Source organism: Antedon bifida, chromosome 2 (genome assembly GCF_963402885.1).
Source record: "Antedon bifida chromosome 2, ecAntBifi1.1, whole genome shotgun sequence".
Classification (NCBI taxonomy): domain Eukaryota; kingdom Metazoa; phylum Echinodermata; class Crinoidea; order Comatulida; family Antedonidae; genus Antedon; species Antedon bifida.
Window position 1 is genome coordinate 24966387 of NC_136227.1, and position 22078 is coordinate 24988464.

At 33.7% G+C, this 22078-nt stretch overlaps 3 protein-coding genes across 4 annotated transcripts in view; 1 reads left to right on the forward strand and 2 right to left on the reverse strand.

The window, feature by feature from the left end:
- LOC144834555 (uncharacterized) overlaps positions 1 to 22078 on the reverse strand; it is a 258410-nt gene that overhangs the window by 27018 nt on the left and 209314 nt on the right. The window lies entirely within an intron of this gene.
- On the forward strand, positions 323 to 9757 carry LOC144858740 (uncharacterized). Of its 2 annotated transcripts, none has more exons than XM_078714843.1 (12): positions 323 to 694; positions 1433 to 1727; positions 2664 to 3031; positions 3628 to 3687; positions 4105 to 4261; positions 4688 to 4788; positions 5387 to 5563; positions 6095 to 6156; positions 7013 to 7210; positions 7813 to 7928; positions 8333 to 8487; positions 8925 to 9757. In XM_078714843.1, exons 1-12 carry the CDS (start codon positions 383 to 385, stop codon positions 9126 to 9128), a joined length of 2205 nt encoding a protein of 734 aa, XP_078570969.1. In that variant the 5' UTR covers positions 323 to 382; the 3' UTR covers positions 9129 to 9757. The 2 variants fall into 2 exon arrangements, with proteins under 2 accessions (XP_078570969.1, XP_078570970.1); XM_078714844.1 differs by having other exon boundaries at positions 8333 to 8402; positions 8925 to 9107.
- On the reverse strand, positions 9744 to 18790 carry LOC144858780 (tRNA (cytidine(32)/guanosine(34)-2'-O)-methyltransferase-like). The gene is made up of 10 exons (XM_078714894.1): positions 18531 to 18790; positions 15731 to 15800; positions 14158 to 14260; positions 12923 to 13001; positions 12758 to 12810; positions 12167 to 12220; positions 11860 to 11962; positions 11662 to 11745; positions 11225 to 11328; positions 9744 to 10728 (listed from the first exon to the last, which is right to left on the reverse strand). The coding sequence occupies exons 1-10, from the start codon at positions 18649 to 18651 to the stop codon at positions 10528 to 10530; spliced, it is 972 nt and encodes a 323-aa protein (XP_078571020.1). The 5' UTR covers positions 18652 to 18790; the 3' UTR covers positions 9744 to 10527.

Sequence of the window (22078 nt, forward strand, 5' to 3'; positions counted from 1 at the left end):
TTGTTTAGATTCTCGCGCTCCCTCCCCCTGAATGATAGAATACAAATTATTTTAGTATTGTTTTAATTATCAAAACAAAAAGTGTGCTGCAAAGAAGGAACTCACTTTAGCCACCCTATAAAAATCTCCTTCCCAAAATTAAATAACATTCATTTTATTATTCAATTCAGTTGTACTAGGAGGGGACTGGATGGATGATTCGATGATTAAATAGTTAAAGTAGTAGTAAACGACCGAACGCGTGCACGGGAAAATTGTCCCCTGTGGCGTTCCATAAGATTCAGAGTTATTTTTGTTTGTTTAACTCTTTTTGTTTAGTAGCTAGGCCTCCTCGCTGTGATCTCTCTGCCGAAATTGATGTTTTGATAATTGTTAAAAGGTTATGGCTCACAATATAGAAATATCTATACATAGTATAGAACAGGCCGAAGAATTGTATGGTAGACTTAGCAAGTATTTATCTGGCGTCAGCGACAAAGATGGTGAAGTACCGGAGAAGAAGGCTAGCCGCTTGTATGAGAAAGACAGGCAGATTTGGGACGAGATTGCAGGCTTGTGGAGGTTTCTGAAGTGCGAGGATGTGAGGGACGTTTCTGCACGAACTGCTGAACTCAGTAAAGATAGCAACAGACAGAAGATCCAACACTATTTTATTTCAAGTTTATCAAAATATTTGATGGAAAACCATACTGGAGTTAGTCACCACTTTATTTTGTTTTTTATATTTAGTTTTATTTTCTAAGTGTTTAAAATAAAGTTAAAAAAAGGGGTGGGATTCTGTGTCGGTGTTCAGCTTTCTAGTTCAATGATATTTATGAAACGCCACTAGCGCTAAACATAATGACTGGTCACTATTTTGCATATATATTTTTAAAGTGTGTGTAGGCCTAGTACCGACTCTATTAATATTGTAGTATGCTCTGTGGATATGTGACAATCTGAGTGAGCTGTATATTGTTTTAATGGTTCAGAATACCCATACTACTAAAAAACACACATACAGTGAGAGTAATTACCCTTTTCTCACCTGCAACTTGTAACAACAAGTTGTAACCACCAGGTTTGTATAGTGTGAAGACAATTTTCTGGGTGAGGGGGAAAAACACCAATGAGAGGCCTGTTTTTGTTCCGAGATGTCCCGAGTTGTTACTGCACGCATTTATTACCCTGGTATTATACTGACCGATCATGCTTAATCAAGTCTCCCGAGATTCCTCACAATTCGCGCGTAGTGTGTATAAAAACATGTAAATCGGTAGATTAAACCTAAACAAGTTGTAACAATTTATGCAGATGTCAAAAGGGTATTTATACTGGTTACTTTTTACATCATGTTTACCTTTGCATCCTAACGACAGTGCATTTGCTAAGCAAAAAACGTGATCCAGTCAAATTTCGTTATTAAACCATAAAGTGTATTTCTTTTTCATAGCTGTTCAATGGTAACAAAGTAGTACTCGCAATCCTGTTAAAACTTGACCTCATGTCGGATGTCATACAGATTCTTAAACTTCGACCAAACAGTGGAGCTATGATGAAATTTGAATCCAGTGTATCTAAAGAGGGCGACCATTGGCTCAGTGTGCATTATCACTGTATCAGAATTTTTAGCTTCCTTTTAAATGCGTACTTAGCTAGAGGTTGTGATGAACCAAAGTCAAGGAAGGGTATCATTAAATTGATGGAGAAAGAAGGTGGCATTCAGATACTTCTCAAATGTGTTGAATGTAAGTAAAACATTAAACAATGATTATGCTGAAAATTATTTATTGGAAAAATGTCTTATTATTGTATTGTATTATAACTGGATTTTATTTATGCCTGTTAACTTGTGCTAATGTTACACAGTACTACTGTACGTGTAATTTTTTTTTTTTTAAGTTTCTCCTTTGTCTACTGTCTCAAAATTAAATCTTACTAATTTTTAATCGGTGGTGCCAACATTTGAAGCTAGTGATCTGCAGATAATACTACTGAACTTTTTATTTCTTTTGTAAAAACTTACCCAGAAAGATGTGAGAAATATTGCGTTTATTTCTAAATGTGAAAACAATTTACAGTGTTGTAACAAAAGGCTTTTGTTTAGTTTATTTACAGTATGATGAAGTATAACAAAGAAAATATTTACAATTAAGTATTATTTTTAGAACTTGTTATACATGCATATTATCCATGCTGTTTCAAATATTTTAAATATCTGTCACTGCCCTCTTTCCAGGCTACAACAAAGACTATAAAAAAAATTCTGCAACATGAAAACTGACACATATACAAGTCTATGAGGCCAATAAGTTTAACAAAGTAGAATTATGCAAATTTATGCTCCATTTTCAAAAGCAAACAATTGTTAAAAATTAATTTGATATGTTCCTTGATGTAGTGGAGCTGTAGCATGGTGGTTAATATCCTTGCCTTCCAAACCTAAGCTCCAGGGTTCAATCCCGACCTAGTGCCAAGATTGTAACTCACGACTCTTTCAACTCCACTCTCTAAGCCTCAAATAAAAAAATTGTTTATCCATCCTGTAATTGGCGAGTTACTTGCTGTTGGATGCATACGAAATAAAACAGTAAAGACAAGTTTTAAGCTGATAGTTAAACTTCCCATCTTCAGTTTATTTACTGCAATCTGCACTTTTATTTACCATTTTTGTTTGATTGCAGCATGCATGAATTCCAAATCTGACACTTCTGCTTACATAGTTCCTGGTGTGTGTGCTATTGTTGCCCTGTATGATATGTTTGACATAGCGCCACAGGTTTTTGGCAGGGCGCTCACGTCAGCCAATGGAATCCAGACACTTGGTTACTTCCTATACAGAGATAACGCATTGAAGCTTCTAAGTAAAATCTACCAACGTAAAAAGCTCTACCAATTTGAAGAAAAGGCAATGATGGACTCGCCTATATACATCCTCCCACGATCTGACTTTGGAAATCTAGAAATGGAGCCAGGTCTAAAGGATATGACTTCAACAAAAAATCGATGGGCATATTATCTTCGTATATATTCTATGGGAATTTTACAAATGGTTTGTGGTTTGTTCTTTTCTTTTTAGTTTAAGGTACAGTAGGTGGTTTTACTAGACTTGCCCCAAGTTATTTTACTTTTGTATGTTAGTACACCATTCAGTGTTTGAGCTCAAGTATTATACGTATGAAACGCCATATGTGCCAAAATATTTATCTTTTTACTAATTTCATTTCTCTAGCAAGTCCAATGCACTACTTTTATGTGTAATTCAGAGACCTTAAAACCCAAAGTTTTTGTACATGGAACCATTACCAGGTAGTTTTTAAATTGCAATAACCGTCGTCTGGAACCCTAGATACCGCCTGAACCATGTCAAGGATAAAGGAATTGGTACTGGACCATGTTTACCACCTGTAGTTAGTCCTATCCTTCACTAATGTGTGTTTTGTCTATTTTTTCTGTATATGCATTTTATTGAGAAGTTGAATTAATAATTTAATAAAAGGAATCACATCCTACTACTTCTCACCTCACATGCACACAATGAATTAACATACTTGTTCCTAGATCTTCATTTGTATCGAAAGCCTCCTTTATTAAAAAAAAAAAAACCACTACAATTTATTCTTTTACATTTCTTTTTATTCATTACAGACTATTGCAGAAGATGATAGTGCCAAAAAATTGTTAATGGAAGATAAACTATGCATGAAGGTAAGTTAAATATTTGTATTTAAATTTTACTGATTTTGTTTCATAATAATATATACATATAATATACATACATATTATTGTTTCTGATTATTTTAAAAAAAGCTGATCTATTTGGGTTAGCATAACATGTTGGTTTTTGTAGGCCTATAAATGAAATCTTTTATTAAGCATATTAAAGTTTGTACTACCTGTACCGACTATAAAAGGTAATTAACCAACGTGATATTGTTACATTTGATAGCAGTCAATTTGGACTTAAACTTTGAATGGTATCAAGTGTTAGTTAACAGGAGAGAATTTCGAGCATTGAGAATGAACAAGCTTTTATACAAAATTATATCCACTGACTTTGTGTTATATTTTTTATTTGTTTATTATTTATTAACAATCAGTTTGTTTTTATCTTTTATACTACAGGCAATAATGGATTGGTTTAAATGCCCACAGCGTAACCAACGAGACCAGTTGATCGTTGGATGTACTACCAAACTTGTGTTTCATCTCGTTAAAAATCGTGAAATGGCAAAATTATTGATTTCTAATTATTACCTATTGAAAGTCCTAGAGGCTGTTGGTAAGATATTTTTTTAAACAAAATATTAATGTATGTACAGTAATACAGAAAATAAGAAGGTATTGTAATTGTACACTCATGACCTCATGAAAAAGAAAATTGAGAATGAGATTGTTTATTCAATAAATGAACCAAATAAAAATTGGTGTATTCTACTGTGCTGTTTTGAGCAGATAATCAGGTCTAGCTCCTTTTTGTGGGACATTTTACCACATTTTGGATTCTAAAACATTTAATTTAAATTTTATGTAAATGCGATCTATTTTCAATTCAATTTCCAAACTGTTTACGAAAGTTTCCTAAATAGTATGAATGTGCTTTTCTGAAAATAAAATTGTCTATATTTTTAAAGTATATTTAAATTTTTTTATTTCCTAATAAACTGTAAACAAATAATATATTAAAAACAATATTTTGTGTTTTTAGTTTTCTTTCCTAGTTCTCCTGTCATCATCCGTGGATATTTGGAGATTATATCATGTCTCTTGAAAGATGGATCAATAAAAGATAAAATATTTGAAAGAGAAGTATGATTTTGTTTATATAATAATAATAGTGTGTAGACTCGTTCATGCATGAAGGAGTCCCCATATTAATCTGATAAGAATTCATTTTTATGCACCTAACCTACTAAAATGATTATTTAATACCAATGTTTAATCTATTCTTACCTTATGACCTTTGTATTCATAGAACAACCCTACTGTAAGCTCGATTTCTATTTTCATACTGTAATTAACCCTTGGCAGATCTAGAGGGGGAATCCTCTGCAACACACCCTCCAATAATATAACATGTGTTATCCTGCCATGTTTATTAGGGTATTTTAACATTGACCTTTTAAAACATCAGTCAAATAATCAGTCAAGACACTTTGTCAATTTACTATTTAGTAATTTCTTCCTTCCTTTAATCCACAAACCCACCCGTATTACACAAACCTCCTCAACGTTAATTGATAACATAATTACCAACAATATTGAATTCCCTAATATTAATGGACTGATCTACAGCGATATTAGTGACCACCTACCTATTTTTAATATTACATCACTTTCTACCAATTCCTGTCAGACCAGTTGGATTTGATACTCCTTAATAAACATTCTTTTGTCCTTTCTGTAGGAACTTGTGTTTGCAATGAGTAATTTCGTATTTTCAATTGATGAGACTCTTCGTGATTTGGCACTGACGAATTTTCAACAAGTAAACAGGACAACTGACGAAGGCACATATAAACACCTTTTCAAATATTTTGGACCAAGGGAAATATATGATTATCCTTACACGTTCACTAAGACAGTAAGTAACGAAATTCATCAACATTTTGGTGCTTCCATGCTGATTCATATACAGGGCATGCATATGACAATACTATTTTATTTTAAAACATATGCCCCTTGCACACATTTTTGTTCGCACTGTTTTTTATTCAATGTGAGACAATGTACTGTACATTTATTGGCACATATTGCTATGTATCTATTACGGATAGTTTACACCTTGCATTAACCCTAAGACCCATATCATTACATATGCTAGGTCACATTGTCTGCATGGGCAACCAATGCGTGTATCATTCACTCACTTGTTGTGAAATATGCGCAAATTATGATTGTGAACTGCATGCCACATCCTGCAATGACACGTACTTACTGCAACCATGGCACGCACAGTTCACAACTTATTCACAAATTTCCACCATGCAATGCGGTGCAGTGTGGTACTAACATTTAACATGGTTTTACAACAAATAGAACCCTGGTCCCTAACCTTTTTTCTAAATATTGTATTCTAAATTAATCAATCTGCTTTCTTTTCTTTTTTTTCAAGAAAGAAAAATGGAATAGTCCACTGATGGATTACAAATCAAAATTAAGCAGTGCAAATAATAAGTGAGTATAGAAATATATTGTCTACAAAATATTAGAAATTAAAATGTCTAATGATTAGGCACAGCTTTGGAACTACATAAGTAATCCTTAACACATTAGCTACACCAAGACTTGGATGTGATTTATTAAAGAATACTGCTACCATCTACAAGTAACCAGTTACATTGTGGTTGCGAGGATGGGAGCTCAACCAATTCTCTGGGACAATTTCCTTTGAAACGAAACAATATAATAGAGTAGAATCCTCCTTTGAGACACCCCTATTGAGGGGACACTGTCCTGTGAGACAATTAACAAAGGAAAACATAACACTACCACCACACTATAACACTACGTATAAGGCCACCAATCTTGATCTGGATCTTGAGGTGCCCCTTTAAACTGAATACAGTAGAACCTACCTTTTACATACGGCACAGGACTGAGGGACGTACGTAAAACATGGGATTCGTAAAATCCATGTTGACCTTAAATTGACCCCAAATACGTAGATCGTAGCTAAAAAGACTAATTCCCTGTTTTTGCGATGTTTAAATAAAGTGTTATAAATCAATGTTCTTGTATTTTATATCAATAAAACAGTCACCGCTGTGTAGAGGGAATGCATGTGTGTGGCTTGTCTCATAGCCATGGCTTTGGGGTTGGTTGTTAACTTGCGCCCTCAATGTAAGAAAATAACACAGTCTTATGTATTAAAATGACTAAAACAATGACGTCATCGGCCAATTTATGCGTACGTAATCAGGGAACGTAAAATCAGGGTACTTAAAAAGAATGATCTACTGTAGTAATTTATATGTTCGTTTTTTATATACTGTATACCTAACTACATATAAAATTTACTTGATTCATCAAGGGTTTTTACGGATGAGACTGCTAAGGCAGAAGGATCTCAAGGTTTAAATCGTGCAGAGTCTGATAGGCTGAAAGAAAAAGGCAATCAACTGTTTAAGGATGGAAAATATAAATCTGCTATGAACGCATACAGTCGAGCTATAACCTTGTGTCCATATGTAAAAATCAATACACAGGAAAATGGTAAACCTTATTTATGGTAAGCACATTGTTATTACAGTGGAGTTAAATCATATCAGAAATGTTATTTCACATCATTTCACACTAGGTAGAATATATCCTTGTCGTTGGATTTGTTGATTTTATTTTCACACAACCATGTGATGTTACGTGAAATCAAAAGCTATAATATTGGTTGACTTCATATAAATTGACGTAAATAACGTGATAGTCAAGTGTGTGTCATCTATTATTGCTCTTCTCCTCTGTCAATATCTATCATCAATTTGTGTCGCCTTTGACATCCGATTTAAGAAAGGGCGGATTTTGTATTGATGGCCAAAGCTGAATTTTAATTTCTATACCAATATGTATTATACATATCTTGCCTTAGTGAAATTAACTAAGAAATAATATATGTAGCGATAATCTATTGCGCAGTATGTTTGTTTAAGCACCCCATTAACATAATCTTCTTGAAATGGATAAGAAATCATAAATGGTTTATTGTACCCATTTTTCACTGAAAACCTATATGACGCAACCATGTATTTCCATTGTGTTTCCTTTCTCTTTAAAATAATTAAACAACTTTAAAATCCTACCTTCACCTAAAGGTATTTTTTGAAATAATTATTTCAGGGAAGATTTACGTGTAAAAATACTTAGCAACAGAGCTCAATGTTACCTAAACCTTAAGATGCATAAAGAAGCTCTGGACGACTGCAACAGAGTTATTGGCTTATGTGGACATACAGGTAAGCGTTGACAAGCTTCCATTGACCTTTATTAAAGGTTACCTGTAGTTAACGCTGTCATCCACTAGCTGAAAGGGTAAGGGTAAAATCGGCACAGGTGCATTCACCCCAATGCATATTTATCGGAAATAATAGAATCCTGGTTTACTAGTACAACTCTACCACTATCGTGCAAAGAAAGACATTTTTTGGGGAAATAAAGGTGTTTGTATGTTGTCCACATGACCTGTGCACAATTCAGTCCAGTTTATGTTATTCCCCCAATCATGACCCATTTGAAAATGGGAATTTGTTTAATAAAATCAGCTGTTATACTAATACTTAATAGATTTTGAATGTTAAACTTCAATTTGACTTGTATTATATGAAGATAATGTTTATTGTATTGTAATATTGCATTACAGAAACTGAAGAGACTGGTCTCACAATGTTGAAAGCATTTTACCGTAGAGCACAGACTCTATACAAACTGGGGTATTATCATAGGTCCTTAGCTGATATATACAGATGTATTATACTTGATAAAAACAATTACAAATTTAAAGACTTTTTAGGAAAGGTATGTAAACAATATATCAATTTTCCATTATATGAATAGCTTGGTGGTATCAGGGTGTCTGTAGCTGCTGGGTTCACAGAATAAGTGGTCCGGTGGTAACCAATAATTGATGTCAAATATAAATTTTAATGGTTGGTCTTGATGGGCAACCAAGTTGAATACAATAGTACAATTCAGTCACAATCTGAATTTCGGCCGCCACATGTTTTCGGCAACCAAGAAATTGAGAGAACAACCAAATCTCCGACACTGGTTGTCCTCTTGCTTCTGCAAGGCCTTTATTTACCAATCGCTTAAGTGGTATTCACTTTAAAGATACAGAATTTTTAAACTTGAAAAATGGTTTCCTCTTTAGCCTAGAATCACATAAATACTATAGATATTTAGTATTTGAACCACAGATGCCATGTTTTAATATTTCAATATTTTTTCTACAGGTATTGCTTCGATACCGCAGACGTTATGGTCCAGAGATTTTAATGAATTGCGACCAGTGTGGTGGTGGTGAAGGAAAGTTGCGACGTTGTAAGCGGTGTACAGCAGTGTATTGTAGCCGTACCTGTCAGGCTAAGGCGTGGGGAAGGTTCCATAAATTACACTGTGATGAGTTTGCTGAAGAATTTCCAAATTTTGGAAAATAAAAAGCTTTTAAAAACCCTTTAAAAGATACATGTGTTGTTTATAAATTACCATATTCTACTTGTTATTAAATACAGGATTTGTTTACTGATTTTGCATTGCATATTGAGTTGTAACCCAAAATTGTGGTTAATATTCTAAATTTTCAGTTGATTTGCATTGTGATGTAGCAGTAATATATGAGTGTACAAAGATGTGTTAAAGTATAGCTTTTTGACCTTTAAAACATTAACCAATTGAAATTCTTCAATCTACAGATCTGATAATACATGAATATTCATTATTTAAAAGAAACAATTTACCACTCATAATAAATAATTTTTTAATTATATAAGTTGAATACATTTAATACTTAATTTAAATAGCATAAGACAAGATGTTATATTATTTTTGACATTGTCAAATGTTCGTATTTTGTTGAAATAGTTTGTTACTTATTGTAGATTGTAGACAGTATTTTAGTATTAGTTTATAAGCTGTATACACTACAGCAAGCAAGCAAGCAGATTTAAAAATGTTTTAAAATAATGTTAAAATAAAGTATTAAACGAATTATGTGTATATTACTTAATAAACTTCCATAATCACAAAACATACAGTAACAAATAAATATACACATTTCTTTATTGTATATTACACTTAATACATAGTTTTAATATTCTGTATCAGAATTAGCATTTAAAAGGTGAAATCAAACATAATTGTGGCAAAGTCCAATAATAATGATACAGCTTTTGTATGATTTATTCAAAATAAAATGTCAAGAATATTTCAGAAACCAAACTTGTGTCATAACTATTAAAAGGATCTTCCCGCCTAGCAAAGCTACATTTACCAACACCTCTGAAGAAGGACGAAGTAGATGTGATCTTATCGAAATGTTCAAAATCATTCATGGTATAGAAAATATCAAGGAAAATTCTTTTTTCACTTAAAGACAGTACAACTAGAGGACACTCTCACATTATATAAACAGACATAATACCATCAGGAGAGATAATTTTGTTTACGTCAGAGCAATTAATAAATGGAACTCACTGCCAGAATATGTCATTAACAGCTCAAATACATTAAAAAACAACCTCAACATTCACGGCAACAAAAGGAGAGGAGGCAATTATTACAAGCATCTTTAAATAAAAAAAGAATCATTAAAATAAAGAACCTAATTAAACGTTCCATTCCAACAGAATAAATAGTAGTAAAGCTCTGTTTACACTATCAAACTTTATGTGTCAAAAAAATGTAAAGTGCCCATATATGGACATGATGATGTAATATCACTACCATATTTAAGGATATCTCTACCATATTTGGGCACATCACACTTTTTGTCAAACTAGTTTGATAGTATAGACAGAGCTTAAAACATTGTCTTGTCACTCATCAGGGGCATCATCATCAACTCATTGGTTGTACTATTGCCTCTTCTATATCACTAGTAGCAGCAGCTAAGTCTGATTCATCTTGTGTAGTAGAAGCACAAGCCACATCCTGTTTTGCTAACTGATCTGATTTCTTTAATTTGCAAGCTGTTTGATAGGGTGGGTTGATTGGGGACTGGGTTGGTGGTAAATACTTGTAGCCAGCCCCATGTTCAAGCTGCAATGAAAAGGAAATACCTTAATAATTTCATCGTTTTATTAATTTTCATGGCAGCGTTTATAATACTTGTAAAAGGTTGAATTTACATAATTATTAATTTTCATTTCATTCAATATGGAAGATGTGTATTGAATGTACAGTTATATATCCCACATACATTATGTGGTGCACATAATTTTAAAAAAGTCTGGATAGACTTTTTATTTGCATCGGATATGGAATTAGTGATGAAAAACTCTTTATATTGTTGATTTAAACATAAGTAGAATTCTATCATCCATTTTTTTTTATGTTAATTATTAGAAATAAGATTCTCAATGTATGTTATTTTTGTAATACTTTAACATGTGCAGATCAATTTGTTTAAAAGGTGGCCATGCACTTTTCATGATATACTGTAGTGTTTTAGATTTACACTTCTACTGAAAACTGTATCAATACAAACATAAGTAGTTGATTTGTCTCTCGGTAGTTAAAACCTGAAATAACTTACTTCTAGAGGATAATTCTTGTCTGAATCATAAGCACTGAGGTCTCCACAAGCAAGAAACGGTACAATGACACGATTTACTCCTGTTAGTGAGTTGAAGTCAACATCTAAGAACATCAGAAATGTAAAGTAAATTGCAAGAATGGAGTGTCGTAATAGGGATATCAGACTAGGATGCGAGAGGCATGTGTTAAGTGCCGTATTGTACAGTATGTAATCCTTGGGCAAGATACTTTACTATCATTGCTTCAACCTTTGGATGGAACCTAAAGCTGTTGGTTCATTATACATACAGTAAATTGAACATGTGCATGATAAAGAACTTGTTACAATATTCAAAAGGAGTAGGGGTAGGGGAACTGTTCATAGTCCTTTACTGGGCCCTCTGGGAGAACTGTCTTATAACAAAGAGATCATGCTGTAGTAAGAAGAAAATTTACCATAGTGCTGGTCTAGCAGTGGGTTTGACATGTTAGGTACATAGCCTTTTGGTGGTGAGTAGCCCTGACAGACGACAAAGGATTCTGCAAAAGCAATTGGTATGCATTATAAATGATTATCTTTATTACTGCAGTACTAATATTAAAGACCTTGATTTGTAAAATTAACTCAAAGAACATGTTTACATCACACTGTACCTATACTTGAGTTTCTGCTACTTCTTGGCTTTGAAACAGTGACTGTTGGAAAGAATATCTTTAACTGAGAATACAGCAAAGTGACATCTTTACCACGAAAAATCTAAAAAAAAAAAAAAAGAAGATGTTGATTACAAACTCATTTACATTTTTAGTTTACAAACTGTTTATATTTCAATAAAACTTTTTCCACTTTAAAAGTCACTTCACATGAATTTTCTAACATATGCCAGGTTGGGCTAATCAAGAATCTATATAATTATGCAAGTTCATAGATTAAAATGATTGTTTGTTGAACAGATCTTACTTTAGCAATGAATGTACCACCAGATTTCAAGACATGTGTTGTAATGTTTAAAGCCTATAAAAAAAAAAAGAAAAACAAATATATAATTATATTTCTTTATTACATTATCTCCCCTGTTTATCATTATAAATTGTTTTTTTTTTAGTACATCTACTGTAATAACAAATAACAATACCTAATTTTACAGTCAACACTGATAAAGGGGTTGGATACAGTTTATGGGACGTTTCCCCTTTTTTATTCCTTGTTCTTCAACCAACAGTACAAGGCACCAATAACAGGTTGATCATACTTTTTAAAAAGAAAGACCTTAATAGGGGTGTTCCCTGCAGGGGTGTCCCAAACGAGACTTTTTCTGTACACTGAAAATATTTGATGGATGACCAGCTGGCACAGGCTTGTAAAACCTTTTTCAAAGTCAAAGTCAACTCTCCCAAAAACTAAAAATTATCTGGTTCTCCTGCAAATGTGTCTGTTAGTCTGGTTTTCGCATGTTAAATAGGATATTTTCACCCAGAAGAACATTCTTATCTGTCTGTACTGTATTATAATAGTGCTATCCTTGTCTCACAATAACTTATTTGTACTTACAGCAAGAAGCAGCTGTGCTTGTATGTATTCATCTATATCATGGAGTCCTGTTACTGTAATGGAAATTGTAAATATTGTAAGTTTATTATTAGTATTACTTGTACTTATTGAAAAAACACAGCTTTATGCACAGCAATGTAATAATAATTCCTTTAATATAGTTACCATCAGGGGCTCCATCACAGACCACTAGATCTGCTTTCTCTCCTTCAAAATGACTGACAATTTCATTGGCCGTTGACACCTGTATGCAAACAGAAAATATACGTTTATTTTTAGCACTCAATATCCCGAAGCAGCTCAGATTTAAAGCTTGGTTCTCACATGGACTCAACTCAAGGATACAACTGCTCTTCAAGTGATTTGATCAATCAAGACATGATAAATCATCCAAATTGTCGCTTGTGATTTGTCAACTCACTTGTGTTGTGCTTTTTGAATGTTGTGTTGAGTTTAAGTGGGAACCAAGCATATACTGTAGATAGAGTGAGACAATTATGACACCAGTGTAAATGGGTAACATTATAGCAGATAAAGCCAGGTACTATAAGTAGTAAAGTACTGTAGTTAAACAATAAATACAGGTTTATTTGTTAAATGTTAAATGTTAAATGTTAAAATGTTAAATGTATTATTACTGGTCCTCAAGTTTAACTGGAAACTGAGGAAATTCGGATTAGGCCCTCCACGGACCCACGGCAGCCAGCAGTGCAGCGCCTACCAGATCAGCACACCAGGAGACGATCCCCTACTCTTTTCGAATAGTGTACCAAGTTCTTTAACGTGCACTGTTAAGTACACGGGACCAACGGCTTTACGTCCCATCCGAAGGACGAGGCAATGAGAGTAAAGCATCTTGCCTAAGGATGCAATTAGTATGGTACAGATAATCTCGAACCCATGCCTATCACATGCTAGTCCGATATTACCATTACACCATCACTCTCTGGTGTATATACAGCACCCGCTGCTATTTCTAGACGGTCTCCCATCCAGAACGCAACCGGGCCCAACGTTGCTTAACTTCGGTGATCTGACGAGAACCGGTGTTTCAACGCAGTATGTTGACATCAACAATTGTCTCCTCCTCAACAGTCTCTATTCAATCAACAAGGTCTCTCTATGAACGCTTCATTTAGGAGAGTGACATATTCTATTCATAGAGTTTACACCAGTAGCACAGATTTTTTCTGAATCTTAAATTTATCACTTAATTATTATACAAAGGTTTACATATTATTACATATATATTTTATTCCATTCTGTAAGGGGCGGGTTTCCCGCTGTTGAATGAGATTATGAAATAAATAAATGTGTAATTATTCAATGTAAAACCACCAAATAATGTACTTTTTATTAATAATATTAATAACTGATTTTTAATTAGTACTGAGCAGTACCTTTGTAATGTCACCTTGTAGCTGTGTAACACCTGGTAATGGAGCCATTGCTTGCAGATCTACTGCAACAATCTTTACCTGGTCTCTCGTCTCTTCTTTTGCTCTATTAGTAAAATTAATTCATTATGCAGTATAAAATATGTGACTAAAACAACCAAAAAAATGTTGACTCATCATGAAAACCATTTAATTTGTTTAGTTAACGACTATTTTATGGTTAGCTTGTTATCAGGGAGTTGTAAAATTATTTTACAACTCCCTGCTTGTTATGTTACTGTTAGTCTGGGCTCCAGACGGAGTTTTGTAAAAATATAAATATTTTTGCACATATGGCGTTTCATACGTGTATTACTTGAGTTTGGCTACTCCGTCTGGGGAAACACGCATAAGTCACGTGGTTTGACACCAAGAATTCTTGGTGCATAAATTATCCAGTTGACTAGTTTCAGCCGCATGCCATTGGCTACTCACTCGTACGTAGTTTTAATATTCATATTTCAGAATTTCAAAGACTCAACATCTAAGACGATGCGCATGCGCTATGTTACGTTTAGACAATGTGTACTTGAGTACATTGATGAAAGTTTTTGAAGGCTAGCTAGAAATGATTTTATAATGCCTAGTAAGTAGTAAACATTTGATGAGATTTTTCCCAAGAACATGAAAACTCGTCTTGATATGATAGGCTAGCTTCTCCGCCAAATCAAACATTGAATGGATCATTTATTTAATTCCCACCCAGACCCTGTCCTGTTCTGTGTGGTGGTGTAGCCCTGTTGTGTGCCCGTCGGTGGTGGTATGTACCTTATTGGCGTTTTATTTGGCAGGTCATACGTACAAGTTGAGTAGCCCTACGAAGGAGGCCTAGGCCAGGACTAAACAAATAAACAAAACAACTTGGCAACACGATTTTATATTTCAACAGTTGTTCAGTCTCGATCGTACATTCAGCACTGTACGTACGTACTCGATCTTTTTCATTTTGAAACAAAATGATCATTGGTTGATTCGAAATCCATATTTACATACCGCCCGCCCCATATAGCCAAATACGGTATGATAACCTACGTCATTCTTATCGGATGTTTGCGGTCTGCAAATCGATTTCTATACGTGTTTCACAAGTCTGTATTTTCAGACAAAAATCGTGGTCGAAATGAAAACAAATAAATAAAAAAAAGACAATAAATACAGACTTGGGGCAAGTCTATGTTACTGTATACATAGGAAAATAAGGTTCAACAAATTGAAATACAGTTTAGTCGATTTTCACAATACAGACTTTTCATGAGTTCTAAATGCTCACAAATTTGATTATCAATCGATTCTCTCAATACCAGAGACTCTGCCAAAGCAGACTTTTCATGAGGTTTTAAATGGTCAATGGATTTATATTCAATTCTATCAATACCAGAAACTCTGCTAAGTAATGGTCTTAAATTGATTTTTACCATTAAAATTAAATTCAAACATTCCTGGAAGACCAAACGTATTAGGCTGGACCAAACATATTCTGGTGTTGGGAGTGTGAGTTAAGTCGGTACAATAAATGGTATTGCGTAATATTATTTACCGTAGTTTACGACTTAATACTTGGCTCCAGCTCCCGGGTGCTGCACATAAATCAACAGCTCTAGTAACACCTACAAGTATAGGAAAAAATATTTGTTGTAACCATACAGAACTTAACGCAACCAAATATTTAGCTCTAACTAAAGATCTTTGATACAAATTTTTTTATTCTATTATGAAACAATATACAAACGGGTATAACTCCATGGCCAAATGTTTTAATCACCACCGCACTATTTATCTAAAATTGTAAAAATATATAGACTTCTCCATTGATGTTTCTATATTTATTATACGCCGTGGTTAGGATTCCGGCACCGGAACTCATCTGCCCATTGTAACAGATTCCGACAGAAACTTTTCACTGAGAACTAAAACCTAAAACTAAAAAAAAACATCCCTCTAGGCAATGGTGGGTAAAGACGATGATGAATAAAGACGATGGTCAATAAAATACAATTTTTTGAATAAAAAAAAAATTTAAAAAAATTGATCGAGAATTGAACCTACAATGACCAGCAAAACCTCTAGACCCCTAGCTGCACTACCACACCACTAAGCCAGCCAACTAGTCGGTAACCTCCAAGCAAGGTAACATCCAAGCTTTTGTCTGCTACAATATAAAATTGTACATACATAATTATGGGATCCAGTCAAGTCGCCCCATCGCAAAGTCGCCTCATACAAAGTCGCCCAATACAAAGTCGCCCCATCGCAAAGTCGCCCCAAAACAAAGTCGCCCCGACTCAGTCGCCCCATTCTAAAGTCGCCCCAACGCAAAGTCGCCCCAACGCAAAGTCGCCCCATCGCAAAGTCGCCCCATCGCAAAGTCGCCCCATCGCAAAGTCGCCCACGGTTTTATTTCGGTATGATTATGAAGCGCCGCCGCTAGTAGTACGCTGTTTTAATCATATCGGTTGCGTTTGATATCGATTGCGTTGTTACTTTGGTCGCGCTAAATGTCGCATACATTATAATGTTTATCCTATTATATACATAATTTGTGTTTTAATTTTTATTTTACAGGTTTTAATGGAGTGATGTGCTTTTAAAAATCATTAAAAAAATACTCCCTTGTTTGAAAGTTCTAAAAAGATTATCCCTGATTTATAGTTTCGAAAATGTTAATTTAGTATGATTTTAAAATTAGTTACCAGAGCCACAATTACGAATCATTTCTTCAACCTACGCGTGGATACCAGCTCATTTTTTAGGATAATATATAAATGTATAAATGTGTAGTACTCTAGTAGTAGGCCTTCGTATAGATTTACAGTAGTTAAAACAATAACAGTGTTGTAAGACAATGAGTGTTATAGGCTACTTGATCATTTTGCATTTATTGACAAGTTATGTGTCTTAATTTTATAATGACTTTTCAAAATGAAGAAAAAAAAAAATTTCATCGCCGATATGATTGTTTTACATGCAGGTATTTTAGTAAAATTTAAAACGCTACATATTGACCATGGAAAAACCATCGTACAGTATCGTGTGCGTGTTTTTTAAAAAGGGGACTCCCCGACGGTCAGCAGAAAGACGTAGCAGCTGTGAGGAAACAGATACCAGAAGGCGCAGCTCCGATTGGTTTCAGAGAATGTTTCAGATGGCGAGTCGCCTTTTATTCAACAGCACAATGATCATTTTACTGAAGAAATTCTTTTCAACCCTTTTGGTTATAGAACATTCTAATTATCATGCCTAATAAATATCCTCATATCGGGTGTTTATTTAATTTTAAATTAAACAAGACAGAGGCACGGAGTAATACGTACACGTCACGGACGTACGACGAATACACACACGCACGTCATCATTTACGACATATAGTGGTGATATGATGCAATTTTATAATGGATATAATGATGGGATTGCCTTTCCAGGCTTACAATCAATGTTCATTGTAATACTATGTATATAATAGTAAACTGAATGTTTATAAATAAATTGTTTTACGTAATTTGTTGCATATAAAATAAAAGACACAGACGCAGCCTACGTTTCCTATAAAATATTTCACATTTAAATAATTATGTACTGTTAAATGACATTACATTATGCTGGATAATACTATAATCTTAAACTATGTTTACAAATTGTCATTTTTTAAGGCACACATCTTTCTCATCATACTGACCTGTAAAATAAAAACAAAAATCAAAAAATTATTAATATAGGCCTAATAATAATAAATATTCATCGACCAAAGTAAAAATAATCTAGATCGTATAACATCATTTTATCGCGACCAAAATTAAACGCGACCGATTTCGAACGCGACTGATATCGTCGTAAAACTCCGGCGGGGTTTCCCCATCTTCAGATGATGCGTTGTAGTGCGACAACGGCGGAGTAATTACGGGTCGATGGGGTGACTTTGCGTTGGGGCGACTTTGCGATGGGGCGACTTTGCGATGGGGCGACTGTGTCGGGGCGACTTTGTTTTGGGGCGACTTTGCGGTGGGGCGACTGTGTAAGGGGCGACTTTGTATGGGGCGACTTTGCGATGGGGCGACTTGACTAGCATCCCATAATTATCATTGACCAGCAAAACCTCTAGACCCCTAGCTGCACTACCACACCACTAAGCCAGCCAACTAGTCGGTAACCTCCAAGCAAGGTAACATCCAAGCTTTTGTCTGCTACAATATAAAATTGTACATACATAATTATCATCTGATGTGTATAGGGCTTGTATCTGTCTGCAGGCTATTTTATTAATTAAAGTCCTCTCCTAGGGCCTAGCCTAGGCTACGACCCTAACTAACTAGGCCTAGGGGCCTAGCTAGGCCTGGGCTTACCTGAAAATATATCGAAGTCTTCGTTAATTTGCAATAATTTAAATGCACTTCTAGCTCTCCAACCTTCTTCTTTAGCAAGACGATAATAAATATCACGTTTATCTTTTGAAGATCTGCCCATTTTTCTTTGTTTTGTTTTTATCTCAGCCTAGCTAGCAGCTAGCTAAGCTAAGCCTAGAAAAGACAAGAGGGCAGTGTAGGAGATCCGAAGATCCGAGAGTCGAGCAAGAAGAGCAGAAAGCTAAGTGAAACTGGCTGGCTACGACGACATGTGTGTTTTAATTTGTGTGTGTACGTACAGTTGTTATTTTTGGAGTAGAGCGTAGAGGGGGTAATAATAATAATAACTTTATTGTTTCTCTTTTATAACAGAGGCACAATTCTCAATTCTCAAGAGATGTGCAACAAAATAAAATAAATATGGACTTATCTTAATACACAATCAAATGCAAACATTTATGAAATATTATTACATTAAAAAGTATATAAACATTAGGTTATAAAAATACATTCAATACATTTGAGCGAAAGTAAAAGATTGTGTTATGGAAGGATATTATAAATTTTGTTGCATTCTTTCCATGCAGTTGTTAAATAATTTACAATATTTGTCAAAGATGTTACTTGTACATAGTTAATATTGGTTATAAATTGGATTTGATATTCTTCATGAATTTCTAGGTAATTAATCTAGTACAATTGAATACAAAGTGATAAATTGTTTCTTTTACAAAATCTCATGAAAATAGTAATTCTACAATTATGAAAGGTTGTGACATTTCCGCAACTAATTTGTAGTAACGCACACATCTTGTTTTGTGTTTCCTACAACTGCATCTTTTAGAACTTCATTTCTTTTACATTGGTAAAGGAAACTAAAACAATTAGATTGTAATAAGGTCATTGTCTGTGGGTCAGGCTATTCAAACCCATCCCACAAACTCATCTCAATTCCCCACCAACTGGGTTTATCACAGTTTCCTATCCAAAATTGAGATGACATTTGTTTATGAGCCAACAACTTTTTTTATCTACTCGCAATGCACTTAGGTGGTCCAAAACCAACCATTAAGGAGATACGGAGCTTCAAAATGGTAGAGTAAATAGCGGCCATTTTGAATTTATGGTAATTAACCCACTTCCTGTCGTCCGATTTTGGAAATGATGTTCATTTCAACAAGGAGAATGTTTAACAACTTCCCGATTTCAGATTTTGGTAAGCTTTTGATATGATGTTCATTTGGACCATATCAACCAGATACAACAATTCTGTTGCAATTTGTTCTACGTTCAACCATAATTTTACTGGACTAAAATGTTTTAATTTGAATGCGAGTGAAATGAATGTGAATGAAATGCTTTGAATTGAATGTGAGTGAAATGCTTTGAATTGAATGTGAGTGAAATGCTTTGAATTGAATGTGAGTGAAATGCTTTGAATTGAATGTGAGTGAAATGCTTTGAATTGAATGTGAGTGAAATGCTTTGAATTGAATGTGAGTGAAATGCTTTGAATTGAATGTGAGTGAATTGAATGTTAATGAAATGCTTTTGAATGAAATGCTTTGAATTGAATGTGAATGAAATGCTTTGAATTGAATGTGAGTGAAATGCTTTGAATTGAATGTGAATGAAATGCTTTGAATTGAATGTGAGTGAAATGCTTTGAATTGAATGTGAGTGAAATGCTTTGAATTGAATGTGAGTGAAATGCTTTGAATTGAATGTGAGTGAAATGCTTCGAATTGAATGTGAGTGAATTGAATGTTAATGAAATGCTTTGAATTGAATGTGAATGAAATGCTTTGAATTGAATGTGAGTGAATTGAATGTTAATGAAATGCTTTGAATTGAATGTGAATGAAATGCTTTGAATTGAATGTGAGTGAAATGCTTTGAATTGAATGTGAATGAAATGCTTTGAATTGAATGTGAGTGAAATGCTTTGAATTGAATGTGAGTGAAATGCTTTGAATTGAATGTGAGTGAAATGCTTTGAATTGAATGTGAGTGAAATGCTTCGAATTGAATGTGAGTGAATTGAATGTTAATGAAATGCTTTGAATTGAATGTGAATGAAATGCTTTGAATTGAATGTGAATGAAATGCCTTGAATTGAATGTGAGTGAAATGCTTTGAATTAAATGCTTTCAATTGAATGTGAGTGAAATGCTTTGAATGAAATGTTTTAATAAAATACTTTAAACTAATGTGAATGACATTTTTTGAATGAAATGCATAGTTACCAACCTTAGAGAATTGAAATGCCTAACACAAAGTATCAAAAGGCATTTCACATATCACCTCATAAAATTCATATTGTCGAAATGTTGGGTAAACGTCGTTCCATAGACTATTATTTTCATACAGACACCTGTTGGATTCCATACAATTGTGTTCTTGTCAAAACTTGATTACTTAACATTTATTTTGTTTAATATTTTTTTATTAAACTCAAATTCTATCTGTTGCCTTGGTTTTGTCATTCATTCATTTTCACATTTATTTTGACAAAAGAAACACATATAATTGTTACAATATAAATTGGGAAAGCTCACTCTTCTTTCACATACAATTGAAAAAGAAAAGAAAAAATGAGAACAAATAAATAAATATCAACTGTACTATTCGATTAATTCTGATGTCTTCACAATTTCCAATCCTATGAGGAGCAAAGAAAAAAATAAACTAAAATTGTTGACAAGAAATATATTGTATTAACACACGGATGTATTTTACTGCTTGAATGTGGATGCTTATATTATTTTGTAATGATAATACACGAACAATATAATATTTTTAAAGGAGTTCAATTAATTCCAAAAACAACACATTTAAAGTATTGTTGTTTTCTACATTCTGCATCTAATACCGCCACTAGACTACACACATACAAGTTAAATATTGCAGATATCATTGTAATGTATTCGGCATCAACCACTAGATTACTGCAATGTACTTTACCTTTGTTGTATCCAATGTAAAGGTAGCCATATTTGTTGCAAGCAACCACAGTATTATATCGTTCACTTGGAATAGGATCATCTACATTAGTACTGAATATCTGCAATTTACACATCTGGATGTGGGTCGTCTGGAGCGGCTTCTGTAGTGACAATATCAAAAGTATAGAACACATCCTCCAAGCCCCTCCAGCTGATGAGATAAAATCTTTTTGAAAACTTATTAAAAGTCTTTACGTTGAATGATTAATAAAGCTTGATTTCCACTTTTTAATTATAACTTCTATTAACCATTGTATAAACCTCGCTCCTTCCACAACACAATAACCAGTAAAAGAACAAAAATGTATGTATTAAAATATTCTTTATTCAAATAAAAATTAATATTTATTCATATTATACATTTCTATATCTTATCCTGATCTCACTTGAAAAATAATTAAGCAATAATTACGAATTTAGTGTAATTAATTATAATTATTATTATTATTTTATTTATATAGCGCTTTTCCAAATTAGTGTAAAATGATCAAAGCGCTTTACATCAGCAGACCCAACAATGAGTTACTTCTTAGGAAATAGAGA

Coding starts and splice junctions, on each gene's coding strand:
- LOC144858740 (XM_078714843.1), top strand. CDS start 383: ATGGCTCACAATATAGAAATATCTATACATAGTATAGAACAGGCCGAA. Junction 3,688..4,104: donor AAGATAAACTATGCATGAAG/GTAAGTTAAATA, acceptor TTTATACTACAG/GCAATAATGGATTGGTTTAA. Junction 7,211..7,812: donor AATGGTAAACCTTATTTATG/GTAAGCACATTG, acceptor TAATTATTTCAG/GGAAGATTTACGTGTAAAAA.
- LOC144858780 (XM_078714894.1), bottom strand. CDS start 18,651: ATGGGCAGATCTTCAAAAGATAAACGTGATATTTATTATCGTCTTGCT. Junction 15,801..18,530: donor AGACTTCGATATATTTTCAG/GTAAGCCCAGGC, acceptor CTATACTTGTAG/GTGTTACTAGAGCTGTTGAT. Junction 12,221..12,757: donor AAGCACAGCTGCTTCTTGCT/GTAAGTACAAAT, acceptor TTTTTTTTATAG/GCTTTAAACATTACAACACA.